General features: G+C 39.6%; 1 protein-coding gene across 2 annotated transcripts in view; it reads right to left on the reverse strand.

Annotated features, from left to right (window-relative positions):
* Positions 1–26,122, reverse strand: part of LOC138468205 (calpain-13-like) — a 606,636-nt gene that overhangs the window by 529,224 nt on the left and 51,290 nt on the right. For both annotated transcript variants that reach the window (XM_069608666.1, XM_069608665.1), the window contains exons 4-5: positions 11,972–12,090; positions 7,245–7,378 (exon numbers count right to left, since the gene is read on the reverse strand). In XM_069608666.1, coding sequence (XP_069464767.1) covers positions 7,245–7,378; positions 11,972–12,090 — 253 coding nt within the window. The remainder of the gene's footprint in view (positions 1–7,244; positions 7,379–11,971; positions 12,091–26,122) is intronic.

The raw sequence follows: 26,122 nt of genomic DNA on the forward strand, positions 1-26,122 counted from the left end.
AAGAATCAAGAAAACGTACATATGCAAAAAGAAGATTACACATGTGCAAAGCACTGCAGCAAATACAAACCATTCAATAACTGTACAGATGCTGTAATGCAAGCAGATTAAGTAATCTTAGAAGTTGGCTATATGTAGTGAATACACTACAGGCAAAGCCGCCATTGTATAGAAACTGGACATATGTGTCATTAATTTAGTAAGCCAGGACCCATGGAGAGGAACATCCAAGAATTGCGTCACAGCACGAATAAGTTGAGATTGTGGAAGAGCCTGGAAGGGCTGCCTGGCCTGGTGTCAATGCTGAAGCAGCCAAGGCCTGGTATCTATTCTTGAAGGAGGTGATCATGGGAAGTTTAATCATCCCTTGTTAAGGTGCAAAGAAACAACAAGTGTGCCATGCAAACTGCATTGATTGGATGTTTCTAGACATGTTTCCTATCCACAAGCCTACAAGTATGACATGAACAATCATGTCCTTATGTCCCTATGCATCTAAAAGCGTTTCTAGATCACACAATTCAATGGCTCGGCTGTTATATGTACTGTACCTTTACTGAATACGTGTATGCATAAAGCCTATTAGGTTTCAGGATCTGAGTGCACCAAAAAAACAATAGGTTTTGAAAAAAACACACAAAGTGCAATACCGTTTGAGATGACTGCATACCGGTAGGAACAGTACATTGACCCCCCAAAAAAGCAAGGAATAAATAAAAAAAATACACAATTAAAAATTCACAAGCTATCCATTCTTATTTCTAGTTAAGTAGTATAGGAGTAGGCACACCATGAAAATATTAGATTAAGCTATCCCCCTAAAAAAGGAAACACATTAAAATATACAAATAATAATAATAATAAATAACAATAATAATCATAATAATAATCATCATAATAATAATCATAATAATGACGTCAATCAAAACCTGGTGACCAGTTACTTGAGGGGTTCCTCCAGCAGATGTGGGATCACTTGGATCAAACCATGTTTCCAAAATTATTACGGGTAGAGCAGGCAGGTGGTGAAGCTCAAGTCCACCAATGTTACAGGGAATAATGGGGCCTGTATCACTATGCACGTGAAATGATGTTTATATCACACTCCACTCCTCTTCGCTGTGTGTTCATGGAAAGGTCCAACTCATGCAGGTCCCAGTGCTGTGACCCCCATTTAATGACCTAGTGGTGAACTGATCCACAATGGATTGGAAGGCTGTAAACAGCACATATTGGAGATTACTTAGCAACAGAGATTAATGTTGACTTGTGCTGGTGAGATGAATATGCATTAGCTGATGAAAAGCGTTGTACATATGAAAAGTCTGATGACTCGCAGTTCAGGTTTTTGTTTAGATAGTGTATTAGGACTCACTGGAATGGAGCCTTGTAGTTAATAATGTACCTTGCATAGTTGCAGGAATTTAGCAGACCACGATATAGGGCTGTGTAATATTTTGGATTAAAACATATATATTTTATCACAGTACAGTGAAACATTGAGTTACCTGATTTTATGTGAGCAGAACTAGAAAGTAGATATGACAAAAGACGGCATAAATCAAAACAGACATGGCCAGTAGCATGTATCATCTACTCAAAAAAATAACATGGGTCGAGAGGATTGAACCATGGTTCAGAGTTAATTGAAAGGTGGGCACATTCACTAGGATTTAACCCTGGTTCCCAGTTAATGAACTGTTGAAGTGCTAGAGTAAATACTACAGGACTGAACATGTATGACCCTTAGAACAGTGTGACCATGTGGCTTGTGGAGGGGGCATGCAGTTGCAGATTGCTGAGTGACAAGGACAGTTCTTGTGGCAAACTGATAAACAGCATCTCACAAAGATGTATGGACCATGTATCTGAGATTAACTGGAGCTAAAATAGTGGTGAGAAGTGTTGGTGAGATGACTATTCCTGGCAATGCAAAATATGTACTCAAGTTACTTTCATGTACAGTAACTCCAGATAGCACTTATCAGAGAGATAGTACATTGTGTTTTAATGATGCCCTATCTGTGTCTTTAAAGGAGAAAAGGCAAAAGAAAAGAGGGTGATACAAACGTGCTGTTTAGCAATTTGGTATAGGCAGCTTCTGATTATAAATAATTTCACATACTTGATGATCATGTTTGAAAACTAGACTAGGAATTATTTTTGATGGTTTTTCAACAAATGACATCAAATCCAAATGGAGGTAATGTAAATAAAGTGCTTATTCAAACAGAACACACTTGGATACATTTCTTGAACTCAGTGGAGAATGGCTTGAATATATGCAATGAATAGACTTAACTGATGACAAATTATTGTTTTCTGCAGTCTTTATATATTTCTGTGATATCATAAGTTTAGTAATATGTTGACCTGATACAAGATGGCATGAATGAAAGCAAACATTATTAGTAGTATGTACTATTTACTCATACACATACACTGGGTGGAGATGATTGAACCCTCGCTCAGAGTTCACTGAAAGGTATAGGGGTTCACTTGGAAGAAACTCTGCTTCCCAGTGAATTAAGGGGTCCACCCTTAATTAACTGTTACTGTTTTACAGGAAATAATATTGGACTGAACACTTATGACCTTTAGAACAGTGTTTAGTTCAATAAAATGTTCGATTTCTGTACTGAAAATGTTTCAAATGTAAAACATTTTGTTTTGAATCGACTGCAATTAGAATAACTGATGCTGGCACTGAACACATCGGGCCTGATTGACACATGTTTTTTACCATGGTGAACAAAAGCAACATACAGATATATTTTGTGTTTTGTAATTCAATATCTGATTGTTATTCTTCAATCACCAAAGGGTGAGTGAATAATTGTTCAGAGGGCTAATAGCTGTATTATTTTGACAAACATTTAAATGAGCTGCTTAAAGTGTTGTAATTCAGTTTGTATTATTTTGTGTCCTTACTCAAACATATGGTTGTGCAAAGAAGTGCCTTTTTCTTCACGTATTATGGCTCTCTTTGTTTACTTTCCTTGTTGAGATGGTGAAACTGGATGAAGCAGTCAATGCATTTAAATAGGTGTGGATGCTCCATAAATAAATACAGGCATGAATGATTATTATTTCTTGTTTACTGTGCAGTCCGGCAATATTGCTGGGATGGTTAGAGCTCCTTATCCAGTAAACAAGATATTGAGCAACCTCTCGAACCTGAGATGGGAGTGAGTCCTCATGGTATAGAAAGATGCTCTACACGATCATTGAGTATCAGTATTGATTTGGAATTTCCTTTGTGTTAGGCAGAATCATGTGCAGTTCCCTTAGGGGGCACTACAGAAGATTAAGACTACAGGTATATGCAATAAATCCTCTTTGTTATCAGTCTGTACCACAAAGATTTAGTTGGTAGCTATGGCTAAGCAGTCAGACTTGTCTCAAGAGGGAGATGAGCAGTATTCAGGTTTTACACAATAGGACAATAGGACTACAATACTTTGGAAGAAGGAAACACTGACCAAAGCTTTGTATCAAAAATAATATATATATTTGTTTTACACACTCTGATGTTCACTAACAAATCACTATTAGTAAAGTAAGTTAAAACAGCCAGGAAAAGTATACACAAATCCCTATTTAAATTGTAGACAAGTTTGAGCAAGAGTGAAAACTGAGGAAAACGGCACAATGTAAACTAAGCAGAAATGGCACTCTAACAATTTCTTCAGAGGGAGGGAAAGAACAAGTTATACAGGTTTAGACTCCTAAACACACCAGCAACACTTCCCAATTAGATTGTGAACAAGTTAAGCGAGGCAGCACTTTAGCATCAACGGTACTTTAGTGAAAACCGAGCAAAATGGCACTTCAGCAATATATAAAGGGGATGGAACGATGGTTATAAGAGTTTTAGGTGCACCAACACATTTCTTGATGAAAAACAATCTAGCGAAGGCAGTTGAACAGATTTAGCCAGAGTCAAGAGGCCTGTGCCAGAGTCATTGTTACAAGGCAAAGTGCCTAGGATCAAAATGTTCTAGTAACTGCAGTCAAGTCTTTGTTAATGATTGAAAAGGTGGTTGCGGGACATAGAAAGATAATGTTAGACGAAAAGGCGGGCAGCTCAGAAGGTAAGTAAATGATTTAAAGCACCTTTAGCAATACCCAACGAAACAGGAGGCCTGGCGGAACAATGTACCTTGAAAGTGGAAGAAGCTCCTAGTTCCTGGCAATTCTTGCAGTTCAGAAGATCCAGCAGAGGAAGAGAGGCTCTCGTCGCGGAGGAAGGTTTGAGTTACTGAATTGCCCAGGGATGAAACCAGCCACTGTGCTGCCAAATGGAATAAAAGGTACGCTCCTTTTAATCACGTTTGTGGTGGACGGGTGCCTGGCTATCCGGTCTCTGAGTGCTTGGCACTGGCGATTCGACCAAGGCAGGTCCGTGAAAGCGATTGGCGAACTGGTTGACCCCACCAGCTTAAGGGAAGAAGACTCTTGCAGGTGAAGATCTTCTAGAGTCGTTGGAGAAAAGTGGTGAGGATCTGCAACAGGGCTTCACTGGTGATTCAGTCATTGCAGATGTCCTTGGCTTCTCTCCTCTTCGGCTTCTTAGTTCCAGTGGCAACGTTTTGTCCTCCTGTCCTCAGGACCCTGCTTTTATGTAGCAAGACCCCCATTCATACAGCCTAGCTGTCACTCACACAGTGGGGTGGCTATCCTGGCGGGATAACCCCCCAGCCTATCAGGGCAGAGTGTGATTTGGGTTGCCTCGGTAACCCTGTCCAGGGTGCCTATTCCCCCTCTCACACATCCTGTCTACACCAGACTCAGTGGCACCGAAAGGACGGCTTCTGTGCAGAAGCCCGCCAAAAGGACAAACAAAGGATCCCCGACCTGGGTTAGGATTTCAGAGAAAGACACAAGAAAGAAATATTATTAAAGTTCTGGCAATAAAAATCTACCGGAGTAAAGTTAATATTAAAATAAACCGCTGCTATGTTAGAGGCTGTCAGTAAAAGTGGTAGCCTCGAACAATGGTAAAATCCCATAGGGAAATATTTGCGGTCAAATATTTATGGTAATAACGGCTGCCACCAGCCAGAAACTTTGGTGAGAGGGTCTACACGGTACACCCTTGAAAATAAACACCAGGGAAAAACGATTAACCCTTCCCAGTACTTCCATAGTAAGGTTGGTTGTACTGATTCTGTTCATATATATTGACTAGTAAAGTCAATGGTAACTTTACATGCCCTGGAAGACAGTAGTCAGTCCCAGGCTATCGAGTCTATGTTTGGGGGTCACTATGACATCCCTGTGTTACTGCACTAAGGCTGCTGTGTAACACACATGTTAAAAAGATGATTCCTATAAGGGTGAGACAAACCCCCATAGACCATAAGCACACAAGAAAGCCTAAAACGTACACTAGCAATCTGTCTAAGAGTGGGAAAAAAAGGGGTCTCACTCTTAGCAGGAGAAAAAAATAAACCCTTCAAATCCAGCAAAGCTGATGGGGGACTCTATAGGTAAGGGAAATTAGCCTTAGAAGATAATTCTCCCTAACACTTTGCCTAGCGTCAAGGATCAATTTGAGTGCAACTGATTACCGTCAAGTTGTATTGTTCCCCTGAGAATCACCGAAGTGATGTACCTTCATGATAAAAGGCTTGATTAATTAGTCGGCTGTTAAAGTTATATTATTCATCAATTGACTGATTACAGAATGCAGCAATGTAGTAGTGATCATTTTGCAGATAACAAAGCTTCTATAAAATATAGATTTTTAGTGATAACACTCTTCAATTATAAAGAACATTAGACTTATAAATATGGATTCCTTTTTTCCTTTTTGTCATTAAACATATTCCATGTTTTAACAGCATCTAACGTCGGTCACTGACCATTGACCCTTTTTAGTGTGGGCTATTAGGTGTTGCTTGTGACACCTATTTATTTATTTATGTATTTGTATAGCGCCCAGACCCAGAGGTATCATGGCGTTTGTACATGGTTGTTGCAAGATGAAAACAGTAATACAGGGAGTCAAAGTAGTTATACATATTTGTTGAACAGCTACGTTTTCAATGATTTTTGAAAGTCAGGAGGGATTGCTCATTTTAACCTATAAGGCTAAACTATTGCATTAGAGTACAGATAAGGAGTAATGGCATATGAGGAGGGGCACATAGCCTGTATGCGTTGTTTGGTGATGATGGCCCACCCATTGACTGCCCATGGCCATGTTAACCCCGATTGTCAATCCCACCCAGTTCATGCCCCTCTCCAACCAAAACTCCTCTTCATGGGAACTCTTTGAGCTTTAATCTAGCATTACAATCAAACTTTGTACGCAAACTGCCTGCTAGTATTTTTTCAAAGCAGTCTTCTGAGAGTTGATGATTTAATTGGAGTTGTAAACTCGCTACTGGTGTAAACATGTCTTACCAGGTCTGCATTCAGCCACTTCATTTATAAGCACTATGCAGGTCCTCACCGAAGTCCTGTTTAAAACAAGAATTGGCAAAGCCAACAGTTTTGGCTTGTGTATAAGTATTAGGTATTTGCCAGACACTGCTAGACAACGCCCAGGTATACCCACCATTTTGCATCTGCTACCATCAATGACCAGTTAATATCAATACGGCTGTACCTGGCAAGTGCCTTTCTCATGCCCACACAAAAGCCAAAACAGTCAGCGTTGCCAATGCTTATTTAATTGGGGTGCTTGTCCTTTAGGGATCAAGCATAGGAAAGGGGGCAGAGATCAAACTTCTGTACCTGTCATACAGGCCAAACCACAGTGTGTCGATACAGATAATCTTTTGTTGTATACCTTAATTTTTTCAACATAAGTATGAAGTTGCGATTAGATGCTTTCCATAGGGAATGCAGTATTTTTGTCATAGATGTTTGCATAATTCTACTCAGATGTTATCTATGTAGTGAATATCACACTTGAACATCTATAACTTTGAAAACATGTTCTTTTGTGACCCCTCGTATTCCATTTTTTGTGAAAAATTATCACTGATAAAAAAAGTGGTTTCATCAATATGCTTACACGGGAAAATGTATTTTTATGGCTCATGTGTAACGATTAGTCTAATTGATATATATATTATGTGTTTTTGTGGCTTTGCTTTGATTGCTTCTGGATACATTCCGCAGCAAATTGTTCCATACTATGAGATATTCAGGCGTGACAATTCTTAAAGTCTATAGAAATACATTAGCAATGCACTCTCCATTCATCAAGAAAAAGAATACAAGAAACTTACTTGGCATATGCCTTTTCAAGTAGACAAGGCCAGAATTCGTTATGACTGGATGGCTGAACAGACAGGTACTTTTTATTCAGGAAAGGCAACTGGTCGTCGATAACCACATCCACCCAATCGCCGAAATGCCAAAACTGAAATTTATGACAGAAGGCATGATGTGTTAAAGCACCATTGAACTATGTATTAGATGACATATAATCTGTGAATTGTGTTTATTTTATTTTCTAAACCAAACGAAAAAAACCTAAGACCGGCTTCCTTGAGGTTATTTTCCCAGGGTCCTTATTGGTAGCGTTGATTGCTAAAGGTAAGACCCTCGTTACTGTCCTCAATTCATCTTTCTCTATGATGGCATATATTCATCACATAACAAGAACATCATAGTTGTATCTCAACTGATCGTGTAGGATAAGTCACACTGTTTCTGATGTACATCTTGTTCTGACTTCCAGAGCAGTCATTGGCTGTAGGCACATTACGTATTACTGCTACACAGGAAGCAACTCCAAAGATGAAAGGGCACTAAAAAAGCTCAGCATAATAGTACGAAGCCATAGTCAAAGTATTTGTATCCCAAATGCAATGTTCAATTAATTGGGATATTCTTTCAAATAATATTCTTTAAAACCTCTTATATTTGGCCACAAGGCACTGAATGATATGATAGTTTATTTATATAGCGCCTATACACAATGTGTTTCAAAGCGCTTCAAGGCAAGGGAGGGAAAAGGGGAAAATACAATTACATTCTTACAGGCCATGAAGAGTAAGGATGTGAAATTAACTATCGTACTCGGCCTGATGACATTTCATATAGTGCAAGAGCTAAGACATAGATAAGGGAAGGAAGGGGAGAGTGGGAAGTAAACAGAAACAGACAGGCGACTACCGTACTAGGCCTGACAATATTTCTGGTAGAGCCGAAGAAAAATAAAAGGTGAGGGAGAGGGGTGCAGAAAGAGAGGGGAAGAACAAAACAAGCGACTATCGTACTAGGCCTGACAACATTTCAGATAGTGCTGGAGAGAGGGGTTGGGGGAATGGAAATGAATGTGCACCACAGGGCTTAAAGAATAGATTTAATTGTCTTTATACACAAATCATCTATATATGGGAAATATATGTTATTATCTAATGTAAAAGTCCAAGGTCCTCACACGATTTGTGCGGTATTCCCAAAAGAGTTAATAATCAGTTGTTGTTACCACCACTCGGCCCTGTGGATTTACCACAAGATTCTCAGTGGTGGTAACGGCATTGTTGCTCCCCATTCCTGGAGTCCGCAGGACTCCACAGGGATTCTGGACGATTTACTACAAGCAGTAATTCTGCCACAGTAAATCTGCTAATTTTTGGCATAAAATAGAGGATTTACCTACAGCACCATGCTGGATTTAAATCTTCCACCTCAAGGCCAAATAAATAGTTTGTAGGTGCAGCAAATGTAGCAGACGCAACTTGTCTGTATTGCTGTCTCCCTGGGTGAATGTTTAATGATGTATATATATTGAAGACTTTACATTTTTGTAGTTGAAGTAAGATAGAAAATAGGGAAAGCCAAACAACCATGTAGGGAGTTCTTCAAAATATTGAAGGAACTTAGAAAGCCAGAAATTAAATCTTACATTGGACCCTTATCTAATCATTGTGTGTCCATATTGCTAGCTATTTGACACAAACTAAGGTTGATGGCTGAAAGGTTTTGGATTATAACATCTGGCATTGTTCTTGGCAACCCTCCAGACCATTTCTTTTCAGCCTGCCTTGCCATTATGGAACAAATAAGAGCATAGGTAAATCACTCTTTGCTCCCACTGCAAATGAGGCATTGCATCCCTTCTGCACGAGAACACAAGCAACTGCTTAGATGTGTACATGCATGTTTCGCCTGGTTGTGCGACATCAGTGAGGTGTAGCTGGGGTCTCTAGGTACATCACCAATATCATTTATGAGATATTGCAAGCTATTTGAGGTATACAATTGATAAAATGTACTTAAACATTTTAAAAAGCTCTCTGATTGACACATTCACTCGGTGTTAGCCATTTCTGCCAAGTCCTCAAATCCTAATATTAAAGAAATGATCCCTTCCATACCAACGCACTTTGCTGAAATCAGTTTATAGAATTGTGAGGCTTTCCTCAATTCAAGCTGTCTCCCTGGGTGATATCGGTAATGTAAACCTTGTTCAACTATATGTACATGTCCCTAAAGGGAAACAATATATAGTTTAAATTATGAACAGTATACTACCACCAGTGTTAATGCCTAGTGACTTGGAATTGCCCTATGTAATCTGCTTGCTCAAGAAGCCATAGGAGGATCCTTCCCTAATGACCACCCAAATCTACCTTAGCCTGTCCAAACAAATGGGGAAAAAAAGAGCAGGTAGGACAATGATTGAGTAATCAGCAGTAACCTAGTTAGTGTCAGACTTCGTGTTGATAAGAATACAAAACCAGCACACTGGTGCTATTAGGTCTCTAAGTAGCATTGAACATGGTTAACCACTTGACTCTGGACTCACAACTCCAGGAGAACAGAATAGTAGGTTCAGCATTTGGCTAGATTTTCTCCTTTTGAACTGTCAGATTCCAAATTGTCTTCATGCATACTTTTGCATCTTAACCAGTAAAAATGAACCCCTCTCCCCTATTTCTACACTTTTATTTAACAATTATCTCAGGCCTTCAATTCTGATCTTGTAAGGTCTAGGTGTCAGGGGACCCCACTAGGGAGATGACACACATCTTATTTTCTCTATCAATCTCAAAGCAGCTCCTCAATCCATCTGTTAATGTAATGCAGGCAAATTATTCACCAGTGGATGTGTGCAATGGCCTTAAGCTTAACCATGGCAACGCCAAGATCTTGGTATGTAGGATGCCTTGATCGCACTGTCCAACAATCTGGGGTTCATGTCATCCCTAGAAGAGGTAGTGAACAACCTTTCAGCTCTGACAGACTCTTGAGAAATGTTGCATCTCAAAATTCTAAAACAGGTCTTTCTGCTATCATTTGCACATACCAGTCAGGCTATCATATCATTTGTACTCTGTATATCCCATAAGGACTATGCCAACAAAACATTGCTGGCTCGGCCAAAATTCCCAATTCATAAACCTCAGCAGCTGCAAAATGAAGATCACTGCAGATCGGAAATCCAAAGAAAGCCTTTAGATTACTTCATTGGTTACCAGTATCAGTTAAACCTCTCTGTCACAATTACCAAGCGTTTAGTATGATATGTCCTGAGTTCATGTAAGATAAAACAAAGTCCACTGAGTCTGTTCGTAACCTACACTTGTCAAATGCTATGCTGGCACAAGTTAGGCAATTAAAAGATGCACTGGCAGAGCAAATGGGTTTATCTTTTGGGTAGGCAATGTATCCACATTTTCCAGACTCTGGCATACTATTACTACCTGGTCCTAAGATGTCACATGTGGCAATTGGCTCTAGCACCTGGTCAGCACCAGGCAAATGCCAACCAAATGCTTATACAAGAGCCACAATTGTTGCTTTTAACAGTGCTTATTTTTAACATGAAATCAATTAAAGGATCAGATATAAGGACACACATGAATCAAGAGGCAGAACGTACAATTGTTATAATAGTGTAATTACATAAGGAGCTGGTTTAACTGATTTGAACATGCAACTGAGCCATTACCTTTCAGAAGGCTGTCTTAAAATCCTAGTGTTAGAGCCAAACAGATCCATGGGATATATTTAGGTTGTGTGGAATTGTTCTTATGTACTGACAATGGCATGGGTAGTCACTGGGTGGGTAAATACCCAAACAACACTCAGAGGCTTTGTATCCCTTCTCACATCATATCTCCCTTCTATCTTAACTTGCCATAACAAAGCTTTGAGTTTACAGTCAAAAGTTTTGACTGTAAACCAAATCTTAAAACAGCAATGTGGAGGTTGTTCTTTCTCCAACCTTGTGCAGTCACTGTGAAATGTACTTCTAAAGAAGTTCTGAAGAGTAAACCATTAATGGCTTTTAAAAATAAATCTTAAAATCTTTCCTATTTCTCAGATATGATCAGACGCTGGACAGTGCCAAGAATCTGAGCAGGCTATGTAGGAGGTTATATTTGATTTTCTCACTGAGAAAACCCTGAGATGCCCTTTTAATGAGCTCCAAATGAAGGTGGAAATAATATCACTAGACCCTTTCACCATGCCTCCTATCTACATACATTTAGTATCTATGGGCTCAAAGTGCCATCGAGTGGATTTTACATTAATATTTTTCCATTTCTCCAAAAGCCATTTTTTTTAAATGTACCTAACCTAACATACATTCCACCTACACCTGACCAAAAAAGTACCTTTTAATGGGGAAGGGCAATACCCACAACCACCTTCACTCAACTTCCCATGAAGCCTCCCTTTATCCCTTCGATTTATTTATTTTTATAAATGTAACCTTTTTTTCTTTTTTTCACATATATCTCAAAGTTGCAACACTGCATTATTGCCTGGATTTCGTTAATGTTTCATCCTGCCCTTGTTTGTTACCCTCTTTATTCTTTTTAATTTGTTATTTTTACCCCTGCTATTATTCTCTCTTTATTTTTTGCTGCAACATAATCACTGGTTACCATGTAGGAGAGCTTAACAAAACCTGTTTAACATAACATAAAACATCTCCAGCTGGATATCATTCTCTTTGATGTAACATGTGAATCAAGTGGACAAAAATACCTACCCTAAAATGAAATATCCCAGCATAGTGGGTTGAATATCCTTGATTTAATGGTACTATGTTCCACAGAAATTTCTGTTGCAAAGCCAAGGCACCCATTGTTGACAGGACCCAGCAGTCACCTTCACAGAAAACAAAAATATTATACATTAATACAGTGGTGCTTATGATGACCAACATTTGAATGACTAATGTATCCTGGATAGGAGTAGTGACCTGTTGTTCCAAGCTAACAATCACAATGCAGCAAAGACCTGCATTCCCATAGGGGATTCTAAGACAATGTTTACGTGAGCCATCCCACAGAACGTTCATTTGAGGCACAACCACAATGGTAGCACATTTACCAATATTGAATTGGCTGGGAGCCCTCCAAAAGGTAGAGTCCAAATGCAGACTGAGAAGTTTGTGCTTTTCTTGACACGTTTTGCCTATACATGTCCTTAGACTGAGGAAGTTCTAACCCAACATGAAGCTGACCACCTAAGAATTATGGATCCTATGAAGCAACATAGGGTTTCATCTGGTGCTTGATAAACCAGATTCCTTGGAAATCCATAAAGCAGTTTTACCTCCACCCGCCCGAGTGGTATCTAAGTTGAGTTCCGATATATAAAATCCAACTGCTGTGCTACTGAGTCAGCACTAACGTTGACTGCCCGTAAGTTACCAAAGCCCATTTCCAAATCAAAAGATCAACATGTTACATTAACTTTTATGGTACGGCATACAATGGTATTACTCACAGCTCACGGTTCTAATGCAGATTGTTGTTTTGATAATTATTAAGTAACCAACTTCTCATTTTATGGGCCATGTAATAGTGTTAATTTTCAGCATCAAGCCATTCATTGTAAAACTATAGTACCTCCAAAATGTGCTGACATTATTATTATTATTATTATTATTATTATTATTATGATTATTATTATTATTACTATTATCATTATTATTATTTCTACTGCAACTATTTTATATTTTATTTAGTGTGCCTCAGTAAAAGGTTTTTAACACATACATCACATTACTATTAAAAACAACATTACAATACTAATAAGACAAAACAATAAAAACAATGTATGTCCATACATAGAGTTTCTACAAAACCACATCCTAAAATCCATATTTACAACATTATCAGGGAGTCTCAGAAGACAGTTAAAAGCCCACCTTTACAATTTAGTTTGTTCTCTTTATGTTCTGAGACCTACATTTCCTCATTCCACGGTAGACATGAATTATCTGAATAACCCTCAATCAAAATGATTTTGATTGATTGCAAAGCCTAAGGAGGCCATTTAGAAATGGGTGAAAACAACAAATATTTTGGCATTTGCAAATGCCAATGTTTTTACTAGACCAGCAGGAGCAGGAAAACATTTCACATTTTGCTAAAAAGCATATTACACTTTTGTCTCTGCATAGATGGGAAACACAGGCAGTTCCCTTCAGCATAGGCAAGCATTTATTTTTTTACGTAAGGCAGTTTTAATGAGAGAAATATTGGTGTCAATGGTGCCCTCGCTCACCATTGTACCCATGCAATCCATAAAAGGCTTTGAAATGAAACTTCTCTGCATTGCAAACATGTACACTAGCAAACAAAGGCAAATAGCTTGTTATATGGGCTGCAACCCACTCAGGAGACCTCTCTTAGACATAGCAGGGATACGAGCCATAGTTAGCATCAAGAGGCAGACAGGCTATCAGCCCTATCTCAGCCCTATCTCACTAATGATGCTGACACTTTGGCCATCACTGATTGTATCCAACCTGAAACCAACATGAGACCCTCAAGGGTGTGTGAGATGCAGAACAGAATGAACAAGCACTGAAAAAATAATATTTCAAAATTGATACACATCAGGTTTTCCAGGATCATTATAAGTGGCATCTTAGAAAAGGTTCAGGGATGAGGTAGTGCAGAAGATGAAAGAGATCAATTATTTACTTTGGCGTTTCTGGTCAAACTGAAAGCAGAATTTCCGGGCTATGTAAGAATCATCATACATAATGCAAGAAAGGACAGATGTTAAAGCGTCTTCGGGACAAGATAAAAGGTGATAACAAAATATTCCAAATTATACAGCTAAATGCCACTAAAGGTTGAAGTGAGAAAAAAGAATGCACAGAAAACAACTAAGATTGATAGTTAGACACTTGAACATTAAAATAAATGTATAAAAAATCAGTGATTTAGGTACCCGATGCACAGATTTGTATGAAATCTGCAGGTTCATGTTTGAGTGCAAGTGTGGTTGACTCATTTTTTCATTTATCTAATGTTGAACTTTTGAGTATTATTGAGTTGGGCTGTGGGGTGTGCCCTACATACATACTATATAAAATCCTATATAAAATTCTCCAATGGCAACTTTGCTCTGGGTGTGCTCACACTGAGAATCCACCACCTCTAAAATTCTCCAGAAACAAGGAAGACCTAGAACCCCAATGGGGAGACAGAGATGTCAGAGTCATTTTATTCACATAAATATATATTTGGTTCATGGGTACAAACATTTTAATGTTATGACGAGTGCTGTGAAAAGAATTAGCACAAAGCTCAACATGGAGTGTGTAGTTAGTGCAAGCATACAACCCATTTATTGCAGGCAAAGGCGGCATATATAAATGTCTATGGTCAATCTAATGATCCAGAATGCTCTTTGGTTTTAAACATGGCAGCTAGGAACCATCATTAGCCTTATTTGTCCTCTTCCCTTGTCACATACGGGTATTTCAAAAGAGTACAATGGCAGCACATCATACTGTGGAGCTTGGAAAGATATAATTCAATTAGCAAATAATGTATATGGTTGTTCCGTGTTTTCATGTGCATTGTTAGCTCAGTAAGACAAATATAACACACTTGTTATAAGTACAATATGTACTGGAAGTGTTCATTAGAATTAGCATTCTACAATTTTCAAAAGAGACTCATTGCAATGGCATTAGCCGGTCATCTGTGACATCTGTACAGATCCGTCTGATGCAGGTTTGTATCCCGGTGTTAGGCAGAATCATATGCAGTACCCTTTGGGAACACCACACACAATTAAGACTACAAGTGACAGTACAAATTCACCTTTACTACAAGCCTGTACTACACAGTAAAGTGGTAGCGATGGCTGAGCAGCCAGACTTATCTCAAGAGTAAAGTGAGCAGTATCAGAAGTTACACAAAGGACAGCAATTGCTATGGTTCAAACAAACACTGACTCAAGGTTTCTGAGTAAAAGTGTACACATTTATTTACACAATCATTTGTAAAACAGTTCACTAATGTAAAGCAGCAGAAAATAAAAATCTTAATACACTGAACACCACCCAATAAATTCTGGACAAGTTAAGCTCAAAATGAAGTGTGAGCAAAATGGCACTCCAGCAATTTAAACAGGGAGGGAAAGACAAGGTTATTCAAAATCAAGCAGCACCAACAAGTAAGTAGGTAGGTCAACTAGAAAAGGCTTACTAAAACTAGGATTCAAATCAATAGGCCTGGGACAGTGTTAATGGTTCAGAGTCTTTGCAGAGGATCACACAGTTCAGAGTAGTTTGCGGTTAAGTCTTTGCTAAGAGTTCGAAATGAAGTTGGTCAGAAGAAAAGTTATTTAAAAGAGCAGAGAAGGACAAGCCCTCGGATTAGCAAAAGATTTCAAACACTTTCACCGCGGTCGGACGGAACTAACGACAGGATTTGAACAGTACCTTAGTAGAAGAAGAATGCTGTAGCTGAGAAGAAGTTCCTGGCAGATCCTGCATTCTCCCGGTTCCTGAAGCGACTGTCAGACTGACACGAAGGAGGAAGACTGGAGGGTCCTGCACTGCCCAGGGAAGAAACCAGCAGCAGAGCAAAGCGACGAATAAAATGTGTGCTCCTTAAAACCCAAACAGTCCGGTCCTCCTGGCTATCCGGTTCACTGCAGCGATGCACAGCAAATTCAACCAGGGGAGGGATACCTTGCTTGGTGTTTGCTGAACTGGTTGGTCCCTCCAGCTCAGGGGAAGAAGATTCCTTGCAGATCTTCTCTGTCGTCAAAGTGTAGGAGATTCGGACCCGCAGCAGCGCTTCACCGGGAGGTTCAGTAGTTGCAGTAGTCCTTTTCATTCAGGTTCTCTTCGGTTCTCTCAATCCAGTGGCGACTCTGCATACCAAGTCCCAGAGACCTGCTTTTTATGCAGTTTTCCCCCATTCACACAGCCTGGCTGTCAATCACACAGCAGGGTGGCTGACCTGGCAGGACAGTCATGTAGCCAATTAAACAAGAGTGCGACTTGGGTCTCCAAGAAGACCCTGTGCAGGGGGCCTCAAACCCCTGCCTCACATCCTGTCTATTTAGACTCTCAGGCGCCTAAGGAGGGCTTCTGTGCAGAAGCCTGCCAAAGGACGGCGAACAAAGGAGCCAAACCTGGTTTGGCGAGTAGAGTAAAACACGAGAAAGACCTTTACAAAAAGAAATGGCAAATAAACCCAGCCAGAGCCAAATAAAATTAAAAGGGGTCCAGCGGATTAAAGTTTGAGGCTACTAATTTAGCCTAAAACAGTACCAAGGCTATTTTCATAGTCCGCGGTAGGGAAGAAAATGGTAGATACCACTGCCACCAGCCAAATCTTAAAGTAAGGGGAATTAAATAATGTTCCATGAGAAAGGGATAACTATTAACCCTTTACAATACTCTATGGAAGTTAGTTTGTACTGGGTCTGTTAATTTAAAAAGACTAATAAAGTCAATGGCAACTGTACACGTTCTGGGAGACAGTAGTCAGTCCCAGAAAATGGAGTTTAAAGTGGGAAGTCTGAAAAAGACAACCCTGTATCACTGCACTAAAGGTGCTGTGTGACACACAGTAAAAATAGGATGCCTATGGAGTAGATAGGGCTCCACAGTCTATGAACACACACAAATGTAAAACACCTACAGCAAAACATATGTAAGAGTGGGAAAAAAGGCTCACCCTCTACCAGGTGAAAAAAAAGGAATCTTAGAAATACAGCAAAGCTGCTGAGGGAATCAGTAGGGAAGGAAAATTAGCCATTCTGGAGAATTCTCCCTAACACCCGGCAGGGCCAAACTCAGCCTTTCATTCTTCCAAAGTCAATAAATGAGCACCACACACCATGGGTAATAATAAGCTGCGCTCAGATGCCTGAGGGTTTGTAGCACTATATAAATGCTATATTATTATTATTATTTATCATTTAGTAGTATAAAATATTTTCATTTTTTAATAGCTTCTATTGAACAAAAATAGCACCCCCTCTTTCAGATATCTGTTATTATTTGGGGGTTTTGCTGCTATCACAAATGGATGGGGTGCTTCAAGAAAATATGCACCTTGAAGGGAACACTGGAGCAGTGGCAGAAAATGCAGCTCAGATAATGGCATCAAACAGAGCGAACCGAGACAAGCCTTTCTGAAAGAGCTAGAGAGATGATGTCCGCAAAAGCATGCTTCCTATTGGATTGTGCACCTTGCTCACTGCCACGATAGAAAGCAAGCCCCTAAAATATTGCAAGGTGTAGGAGAACGTGCATGCACTAAGAACATTTCTCACAGACTCTGACCATTTCTAAGGTCCTTTTCAGAACAGTGTATTGTCAATGTTAAGGACAGGTCGGAAAATGTGATTATTTGGATTATTATCTGGACTCCAGAGGGGGGACAGAGTAGGAAGGAAGGGAGAAACGTGCAACCCATTTTTCAAGGTTTGCAGTTAGGCTGCTTGACAGCCAATTGAGTTGAAAGAGATTTCAGTTTAGCTGTAAATGATATCCGGTGGTAAAATGGCGAAGTGTGCTTTAACTTCAGAAAGAATAGTTGAGGGATGCTGAAGATAGCTGGAAAAAGTAGTGGAGCATTTAACAGTAAAACATAAAAGTAGTGGAAGACTGCTCCTGACCGTTCCCGCTCACTTCGACCACTGCTTCAAAGTTCTGCTTTTTCCACTATCAGTTTTTTTTATTATATAGTGTGGATACGAGGTTCCTGATTTTGAGAGCAAATCCAGGGACAGATCGCTTCTAATTTCTCTTAATAAGTTATTTGGCACCACTGAATTCCGAATTGTGCTAAAGTAGTCCAGCAGTTCATTTGTATAGGTTTGACAAGAAAGCTCTGAGCAGATATCTAAAGCTTTAAGTACAGGGTGCATCTCAATGGACATTACATTATGTCTTTTACGTACCCATCCTTGTGCAATGCAGACTACCGCAGAGGTATTCCAGTGTAAACAGTCTTACATAGCAGCCAGACATGTTGACTACAAAAACCACTTAGAGAACCCGATACATTAATTGGTCCAGACAGTGGCCTTTCACATGGGAATTGTCATTCCTCTTTTTAATTGTACTGTAAAAAACATTTGGGAACATTTTTCTAGCTCGTTGTTGGCCTAGGAAAGAGTACACTGTGCCATTGCTCAAGTTCAGTCTGGCTTAAGATCCAGCTTAGGTCCTATTAAGCAATTCTTTAGGCTTTCTTTGACTGCAGGTAAGGACGACTGAATGGAAAATTCACCTCTATAATTGGCTTTGAAAGTTTTTCAATTCGGTTCACAAGATTGTATTCATGTGTAGGACTATGGAATATTGGAATAGGAAATACATCATTAACTAGTTTGAGAAATGTGCATTCTAAGAATTGAGGCTGGGTTTGATGTTTTCCTTCTCGGAAATCTACACTTTGCTTTTCCGGCCAAGCACAGGTTCACCAGAGGTGTGTTCTGGCTCTAATTCGTCATACTATATTTTAATACATTTTGATATTTATCTTAAAAGGATAAATTTGGATGCACCTATGATTCAGAGGCACCAGCACCACTTTGTTTTGCTGATGACGAGGCCCTCTATTATCTTCTGAAGAAATTAAGTTCCAAATAGTTAATGAAAGTCACTTTTGACCACCTCTTAACCACTCAGAATGTTCGTAATGCAGTCAATAACTACCAGGGCAGGGAGAGCAGGCAATCAGGTTCCTTGTATCACTGAAACTGGTAATCCCAGCCCGCGTTCCATGGAACCAGAAGTGTGCCCACCCTGCCCTCGCATCTTCCACCCTCCCTTATTTTTTTATATTTCCCATCCCCCCAAAAACCCTGCCCCGCTTAACTCTTTTCTTTGGCGGAAATCTACTCTGTCACTGCCGTGCTGCTGCTGCCGCTCCGTGGCTGAAATGGAAATGGAAGAGGTGGTCCCTATGGAGCACCGCCTTCCATATCCATGGTGGCCATCCTGAGACAGTATTTTCATTCAATGAGCGGGCCGCATGCAGCGTCCCCTACATTGAATGAAAATACAATTTTCTTAGCACTCCAGGTTTCCGGATTCGAAACCTGGGTTGCTAATAGTGTTATGCACCTATTCCAAGGGCTTTGTTTGGGCCTTTAACACGGGCCCTGGGCCATTAACACCCTTTCCCACCCTTCCAATGGGTGCTTAATGCTTAAGTATTGACTGCATTCCAGACATTCTAACATTAGGAGCAGCCAAGTAAACATCATAAAGTACTTCTATGTAGTCATAAAACAGCAAATCAATTTCCCAGCATGATATATTTGAACAGGAAAACCCCAGCCTAATTTAACAGAACAAACAGAAAGTTAAAACATAGCACAATTCGTTCACTTTTGTTCACTTTAACATTGTACCTTAAGCTTGCTTAATTTTGTTCCAGTTCAGACAAGTTGACAGATAACATGTTTACCTTATAAAGACAATCTAGTTATTTAAATATCATAAAATGAAACCACATTCTATGTGCTGGCGTGTTTTACTACACCAGCACAACTCCAAAACCTGTATTGCTGCTATCACTATGTGCCAGTACTCTTAAAGCCCTCGGGAGGGGCCATAACCACTGAGGATAATGGCTCTTCCTGGCTTATGGCCCACAGCTTCGCCTCAAGAAAGAACTTTGGAGCGTGTTATTATCCCAATAATGACCTCTCCCTTTCCCGCCCTTGGTCTGTAAGGATAAACTATAAGCAAATTACATTATCATTAAAACCCCCAAGACTACAATTATGCTACTAGGAAAAATGTTGGCAGTTAAGGAAGATGGGCACGATTAAGGTTTACCCACTGGAAATGACTTGTTCCTTCGATAACCTGGGCCTTGTGTTCATCCATAAACTTATGTGAGTACCCGTGATTGATGAAATCAGCAGTCAGCTTGGCTCAGTTAGCAGAAGGATGTTTTCTTTTAATAAGAGGTGTCAGCTGTCTGTAATATCACATTCAATTTGGATTTATCATCCAAAGCCATGCTCAATAGGTGCTTATGGAGCAGAATTGGGGGTGTGTGAAAGTCGTAATCTCTAAGCTCATACTATACTCTTATTAGCAACCCATCAGGCTCCCTGAAGGGCCCATTTTCATGCCATGAGATGTGACATAGGAGTTAGCCCGATAACTAAGACCCTTTACGTATTGGGTACAAGTAAGGTATAACCCATTGGCAAGTATGAATAAGCTGACCAGTGCAAGTATCCTGTGTTTATAGCATCATTTTAGGATATCATAGCTGGTCTGAATGAAAGAAGGAATTGAACATATCGAGCTTTGTGAATTTTGGACCTCTTCCATGGGACTAAAAAGGGTGGTGCAGCAATAGTGAGTTCCAGATTATGGGCCTGGAGGAAGCATCTGGCTCAGCCTGGAGTGACCCAGGTTCTCTGGTAGGCAATTGTTCGTAAGCATATTCTCCATTTGGTCACCAGCCTTATTACGTTTTGTTAGGAGATATTCATGTGGCATTCCTTCCATCCCTAATCAACAACGTCACCCTGATATTCCTTTTTAAGTTCAATCTAACCCAGTCTGTGACTTGTATAGTGCCATGTCGATCCCTCTCCCCTTAACATAAGGTAAGCCAAGAACCAGGCTGAGGTATAGAAAGGATACATATGCATTAATGAATAGGAAAAATAACATTTGTACAAAATCACAAATCACGCCACCTCACTCAGTGACACAACTGCTTTTCTTTCCTAACAATTCTTTTTCTTTTTTTCACCAATTGAAAACACTAGTTGGTTCAGGATAACACAGCTCCCACACTCTTTAACCACGTAACATGTACAGTCAAAACACTTTGCATGGGGTTCACTTTTAATATCACGTGGCGGCTTGAAACATGACAAGATTATACGCCTGGTGCTCTTCTTAATGTGAAGTATAATTTAAATAATGTGCAACAATTTTCTATTTGCAAAAACAATTTCACACATGCAGCGCTTTGTATTTTTAATGTCCCTGTGCACTAGACAAGGTTAGCAGTGTTGGAGCTCAGACATTTAAATCAAAACACTTTTTATGCATATAGAACCCTTCTCCCTTCACCAGAATTCAATGGAGAATCACTCTTCTATCATGAGTCACTTTCTCACTGTCGGTAGAGAGTGTGTTTTTCAAATCAGGGACTTCACTTTATTTAATTTTGCGAGACACTTTTCTGCCCCAGCATAAAATCCCTGATATTCAGTTTGCATTCAGTAGTTGGGAATTTCATTTTCTATGCCCCCCTTCCATTAAGGAATTTTGACGTTGGCAATCATAAATAGGAGCACCCAATAACTTTACAGACTATATTCACACTGGAAGTGCTGTTGTTGAGTTTGAATCTCAACAACATCACTATGTGTTTGTTTGCTACAGGGGAGTTAATCATTTATTCTTTTGTAAAAATACCAAGGATCTACTGTGTCTACCCTGCCAATCAATAATGGGAAAACTATTCAATCAAACAGATCCCCGCATGACTTTCTTTGGTAGGACAAGTTACTGACATAGATAGAATCTCTGGGTTTTCGTGCTCAGGAAAAGGAAACAAACTCAGGGATCCTGGATATTTCACAAGGAACAAACATCAGGGCTGAGTTAGAGGCTTCTCCAGGTTTAGTCAAGATTGGCCTCCAGCATTAATCCCTTTTTGATTCTCCTTATGTAGATCCCAGAGAGATTTTAGTCCTGTCCAGGCCACCAACAATTTAATCAACAGTAGTCCCACTCAGATGATGTCAAGCAGTTCTCTTTTTTCCTATTGTATGACACGTTATAAACCCGTAATCACCCCCTCCTCCCAACTATTAAAATACAATGTGCCAGCTTATTTGCTCTTAATTGGGATTAGACCACAATTCTCAATCCCCTTAACCCAGGCCCAGCACCTATTCTTTTTAATGTTCCCTTCATTTAACAAGTCCACATTCGGGGAGGGGTCATTCCAACCCCTTGAATTTCCCTTTCCACACATTTCATTTTTGCACCTATAAAACTCCAATGTGAGGAATATTTGTACCATGCCACATTTAATGAAACATGTCACATCTCTGCATGATGTTGCAGGCTCAAACGGCAATTGTTTGAGAATAACTAAAATATTATAACAGTTATTAACCCACAATGTTCTATACATATACTTGATTTAATCAGTTATCAACTCCCTGAATCTCTGCTACATGACATTTTCTGGGCACTCAAAATACATTTTAGGTTGCAACTTGTGTTGCAAATGGTCCAATATATATGAAAGTTAAATCAACAGATAGAGCTGCTGCTAAGAATCACGGTGATAATGAGTGTTGGGGATGTATGAACGCAATTGGATCCATGGAACACATGATGTGGGAATGTGTAAGAGTTGCTGGCTTCTGGTCTGAGGTATGTACTGCCTGTATTCAAGTTTCTGGTGGGGATCCAAGCTTGGATTTTTGAACTATGATATTGGGGGATGACTCCTCACTTGATGATCTTTGTTCACCCCATAAAACATTTATTTTTAGAGGTGCGATTGTTGCGAAACGTCTGGTTCTGAGGGGTTGGAAGAGCAGGGTTTCTCCATTGTTGGAGAACTGGATGGATGAAATGCATAAACTCTCGAGAGTTGAGAAACAGATCTTCAAAATGAAACAGAAATTGTCTCTCTATGAACGAATTTGGGGTAGGTTCAATGACCTCTTCTGAATACTGTTTTTTTTTTTTTCTTTTCACAAATGCTTCGTTGTTGTTGACTTTCCATTGAAGGAATTATTGTATGTTTGATACGTTGTGTATTGCTGTATAAATTTGTAAATATTTAAATAAAAAAAATAAAAAAGAATCACAGTGACATGTGTCCTGTCATTGTATGACTTATGGTTCCTGAAAAAGTGAATAAAATATGATCCTGCATACATTTCTACAAAACAAATATTGACATGCACATTTTCCCTTCAATTAATTGGCAGCTTTTTGCCTTCCCAAGATGTGTGTCTAGGCCTGGCCTTTGTTGACTCAAGCCTTGCATAAAGTAATTTACATTATTTCTCCCAGAGCTATTAGATCATCTGCTGCTTATCTTGGAGAGCAGAGAGACAAGCCCCTCCTCCATGCACAGTGATCACTTTCTGTAACCCGTCACTTGTCAGTTAGGTTCTGAGCTATACCATGAAACACATTTACATTTAAATCCATGTATTTTTAAGAGTTCAACCAATGTAATGGCTGCCTTTATTTACCCAGTTGCATGGTAAACCCACCATAAATTCCTTTCTGGTCACTGCTATGGCTTCAGAAACATGTTTGAGATAGACAGACGATAGGGGGAAGGTCGCTGTCTGAGTGTTCTGAACAGAAATTGAAGTCGATTCTTCTGCACAGAAACGGGTGATTATACAGATTACAATTTAGGTTACAAATGAGGCCTTTGAATATCTCACATCATGCATTCAAGGTTCATCTTTACATCCTAACAACCTAAAAACCCTTGGAGATTCATGTTCCCCAGTTCGTATTGTTCGAAGCTGCCATTGAACACATTTCCATGGTTACTGTCATTATTTTTTCTCTCTGTGTCAGCAAAGTTGCACTTTAGATATCAGTCACAGGACGTTGGCATGGTCACTGATATGCAGGGACCATTTAATTTTATTTCTCTGGACACCACATTTTTATATGGTAGTTGAGAATGAAAGTCTGCTGTTGAATTTCCTCCGGCAGTGTAGTTTCATATTGCATGCCCTGGTTTTCAATCTGCAGAAGACCCTCATTTCTATGACCTCTCTGTTTTATCAAAGGAACAATATTTTCCTGTTTTTCAGTTTGAAAATGAATTGCTGGCCTCTCTTTGCCAGTTCATAATGTGTTCAATGCTCTGCACTTGGAGGCCCAATGTGGCCAGGGCAGTTCACTTTTGTCTTGGGGCTGCATTTGAACTCCACACTTCCACCTCAAGTGTATTCTGTCTGTGTGAAATCTAGGCTGGGGATCCTCAGACTGGCATCTTTTGTAAAGGGGTTCTTCCCATCAAGATGGCGTTTGCTTTTTTGATAGTATTTCCTAATAAACTGTCATGGACTTCGTAGTTTATTACCATAATTGTGCACTCTTGAGACACAAAGGACCTGATTTCCATATCCTTTTTCAATGGGTTTTCCCATTCAAAAATGCTTTTGTAAATCAGGCACAATTGGCCACAGCCTTGTTCTCGTTGCTGGAATATCAGGGATTATACATTTGCCCCTTAGTGTGGCAGGCCACAAATCCACCTTGAACCCAATTTGTCGTACCACATTTTCTTCATGCAGCATACCTGTTTGGGAGATGTTGTTAAATTGTTAAGGAGTCATGTCTTATGTGTTATAATTGAAGCTTTGTTTAGCATTGCTGTTTTATTCACACATGTTCATATTATAACAGTGTTCTTGGTGTTCTTTAGAGTAAAATCACCTTCTTACACCACAGTGGCACATTTATTTGTGACTGTTTTGTTTCTTGTATTTCCCAGAACCTCCCCCAGGATTAAGACTTCATCTGGGGTGTGGTTTCACATCCATCGGCACATTTTAACAGTTCATGTTTTTATTTTTCTTAGGGTCACAATATGTGTCTGTGCCACGTGCCTTCCTTTCCTCTTTGTTCAAATTCTGGGGCCAGGTGAGGTGTGGCGATTGTGGAAGTATTAAGGCAATCAAATCAAGCGTAACCTACAACTTGTATCTCTTCTCCCTCAGTGAAGTATGTGAATGTATGTTACCACCAAGATGTGAAAATTAGCAGAGTAATACGTAAGTGAAATGATGTGCAAATTTGAAAATGTTTAACAGCATTTGCCGAATACCTGTCAGCCAGAGCTGGGTAGATATGTCAGTTGCTAATACCTCCGATGTCACTGTCTCTCACTTTTCACAACTGTGCAACCACCATCTCCAAACACTCGTCCTAGGTTCACTTATTCCATGTCCATGTTTGCTGCCTCATGAGGTGCTGCTTCACTGTGTTGCGTGTCCTTCTTCCCCGATTCCCTTGTCTCAAACATATTAATGTACTGAAGAGAATTTGGACGGTTAACAGTACTTTATTTTGTCATTGCACATTCTGTGGCCAAGTTGGCATTTCCCTGCAGAGTATGTCTCATTTCCAATTGCGATGTGCAGTGAATACAATGTCAGAATTTTGCATTCCTTGTAGAAACTCATTACCTGCATTGCTTAATTTGTTTTAAAAAAAGGGACACAATGTTTTCGATTGGCCCTCGTACAAACTCCACCCACATTATTTTATCTGTATGATTATGTAAGAAGCAAATAAAGAAAGGGGGTGTATTTGCTTGACAGAAGTTAATGTGGGGTGTCTATCGCTATGCCCAGGCAGAAAGTCCATAACGATAGGCTTTTTCTTCTAGACAAGTGCCAGGATGGAACCAGTTTCCTCTCTTCTTTTAATTAAGCCCTGATTTCAAAGTAGTAACCTTGTCACAGGTTAAGCACTGATTTTTCACTATGATTTGCACCATGATTTTCAGAGCCTGGTTAATTGGCTTTGCGCTCTGTTGGGCAGTAACAGTGAATGAGTGCACAGTGAGTCACAATGACAGTAAAAAGTTGCATGAAGTTGACATGAAAATCCACAATACAGATTCTGTGAAATAATAAGTCATCATGCTGAAAATTATGTCCCAGGCTCAGCACTGGCAAATGTTGGCAGAAATTATAGCCAGATCTGTATGTTTCCTGGCAGAATTACTGCATGCAATTCACCATAGTGGTTTCTTGCTCTGATCTGTTAATTTGGGTTCCGAGCAAATAAAATAAATATTGGCCCACAAATGTTGCCAAATAATATCTATTTAAATCCCGGCAGGAGCTTTGGGTCTTCTGTTACTGACCCCTTTGA

Source organism: Ambystoma mexicanum, chromosome 4q (assembly GCF_040938575.1).
Source record: "Ambystoma mexicanum isolate Mex_15411 chromosome 4q, UKY_AmexF1_1, whole genome shotgun sequence".
Taxonomy (NCBI): Eukaryota; Metazoa; Chordata; class Amphibia; order Caudata; family Ambystomatidae; genus Ambystoma; species Ambystoma mexicanum.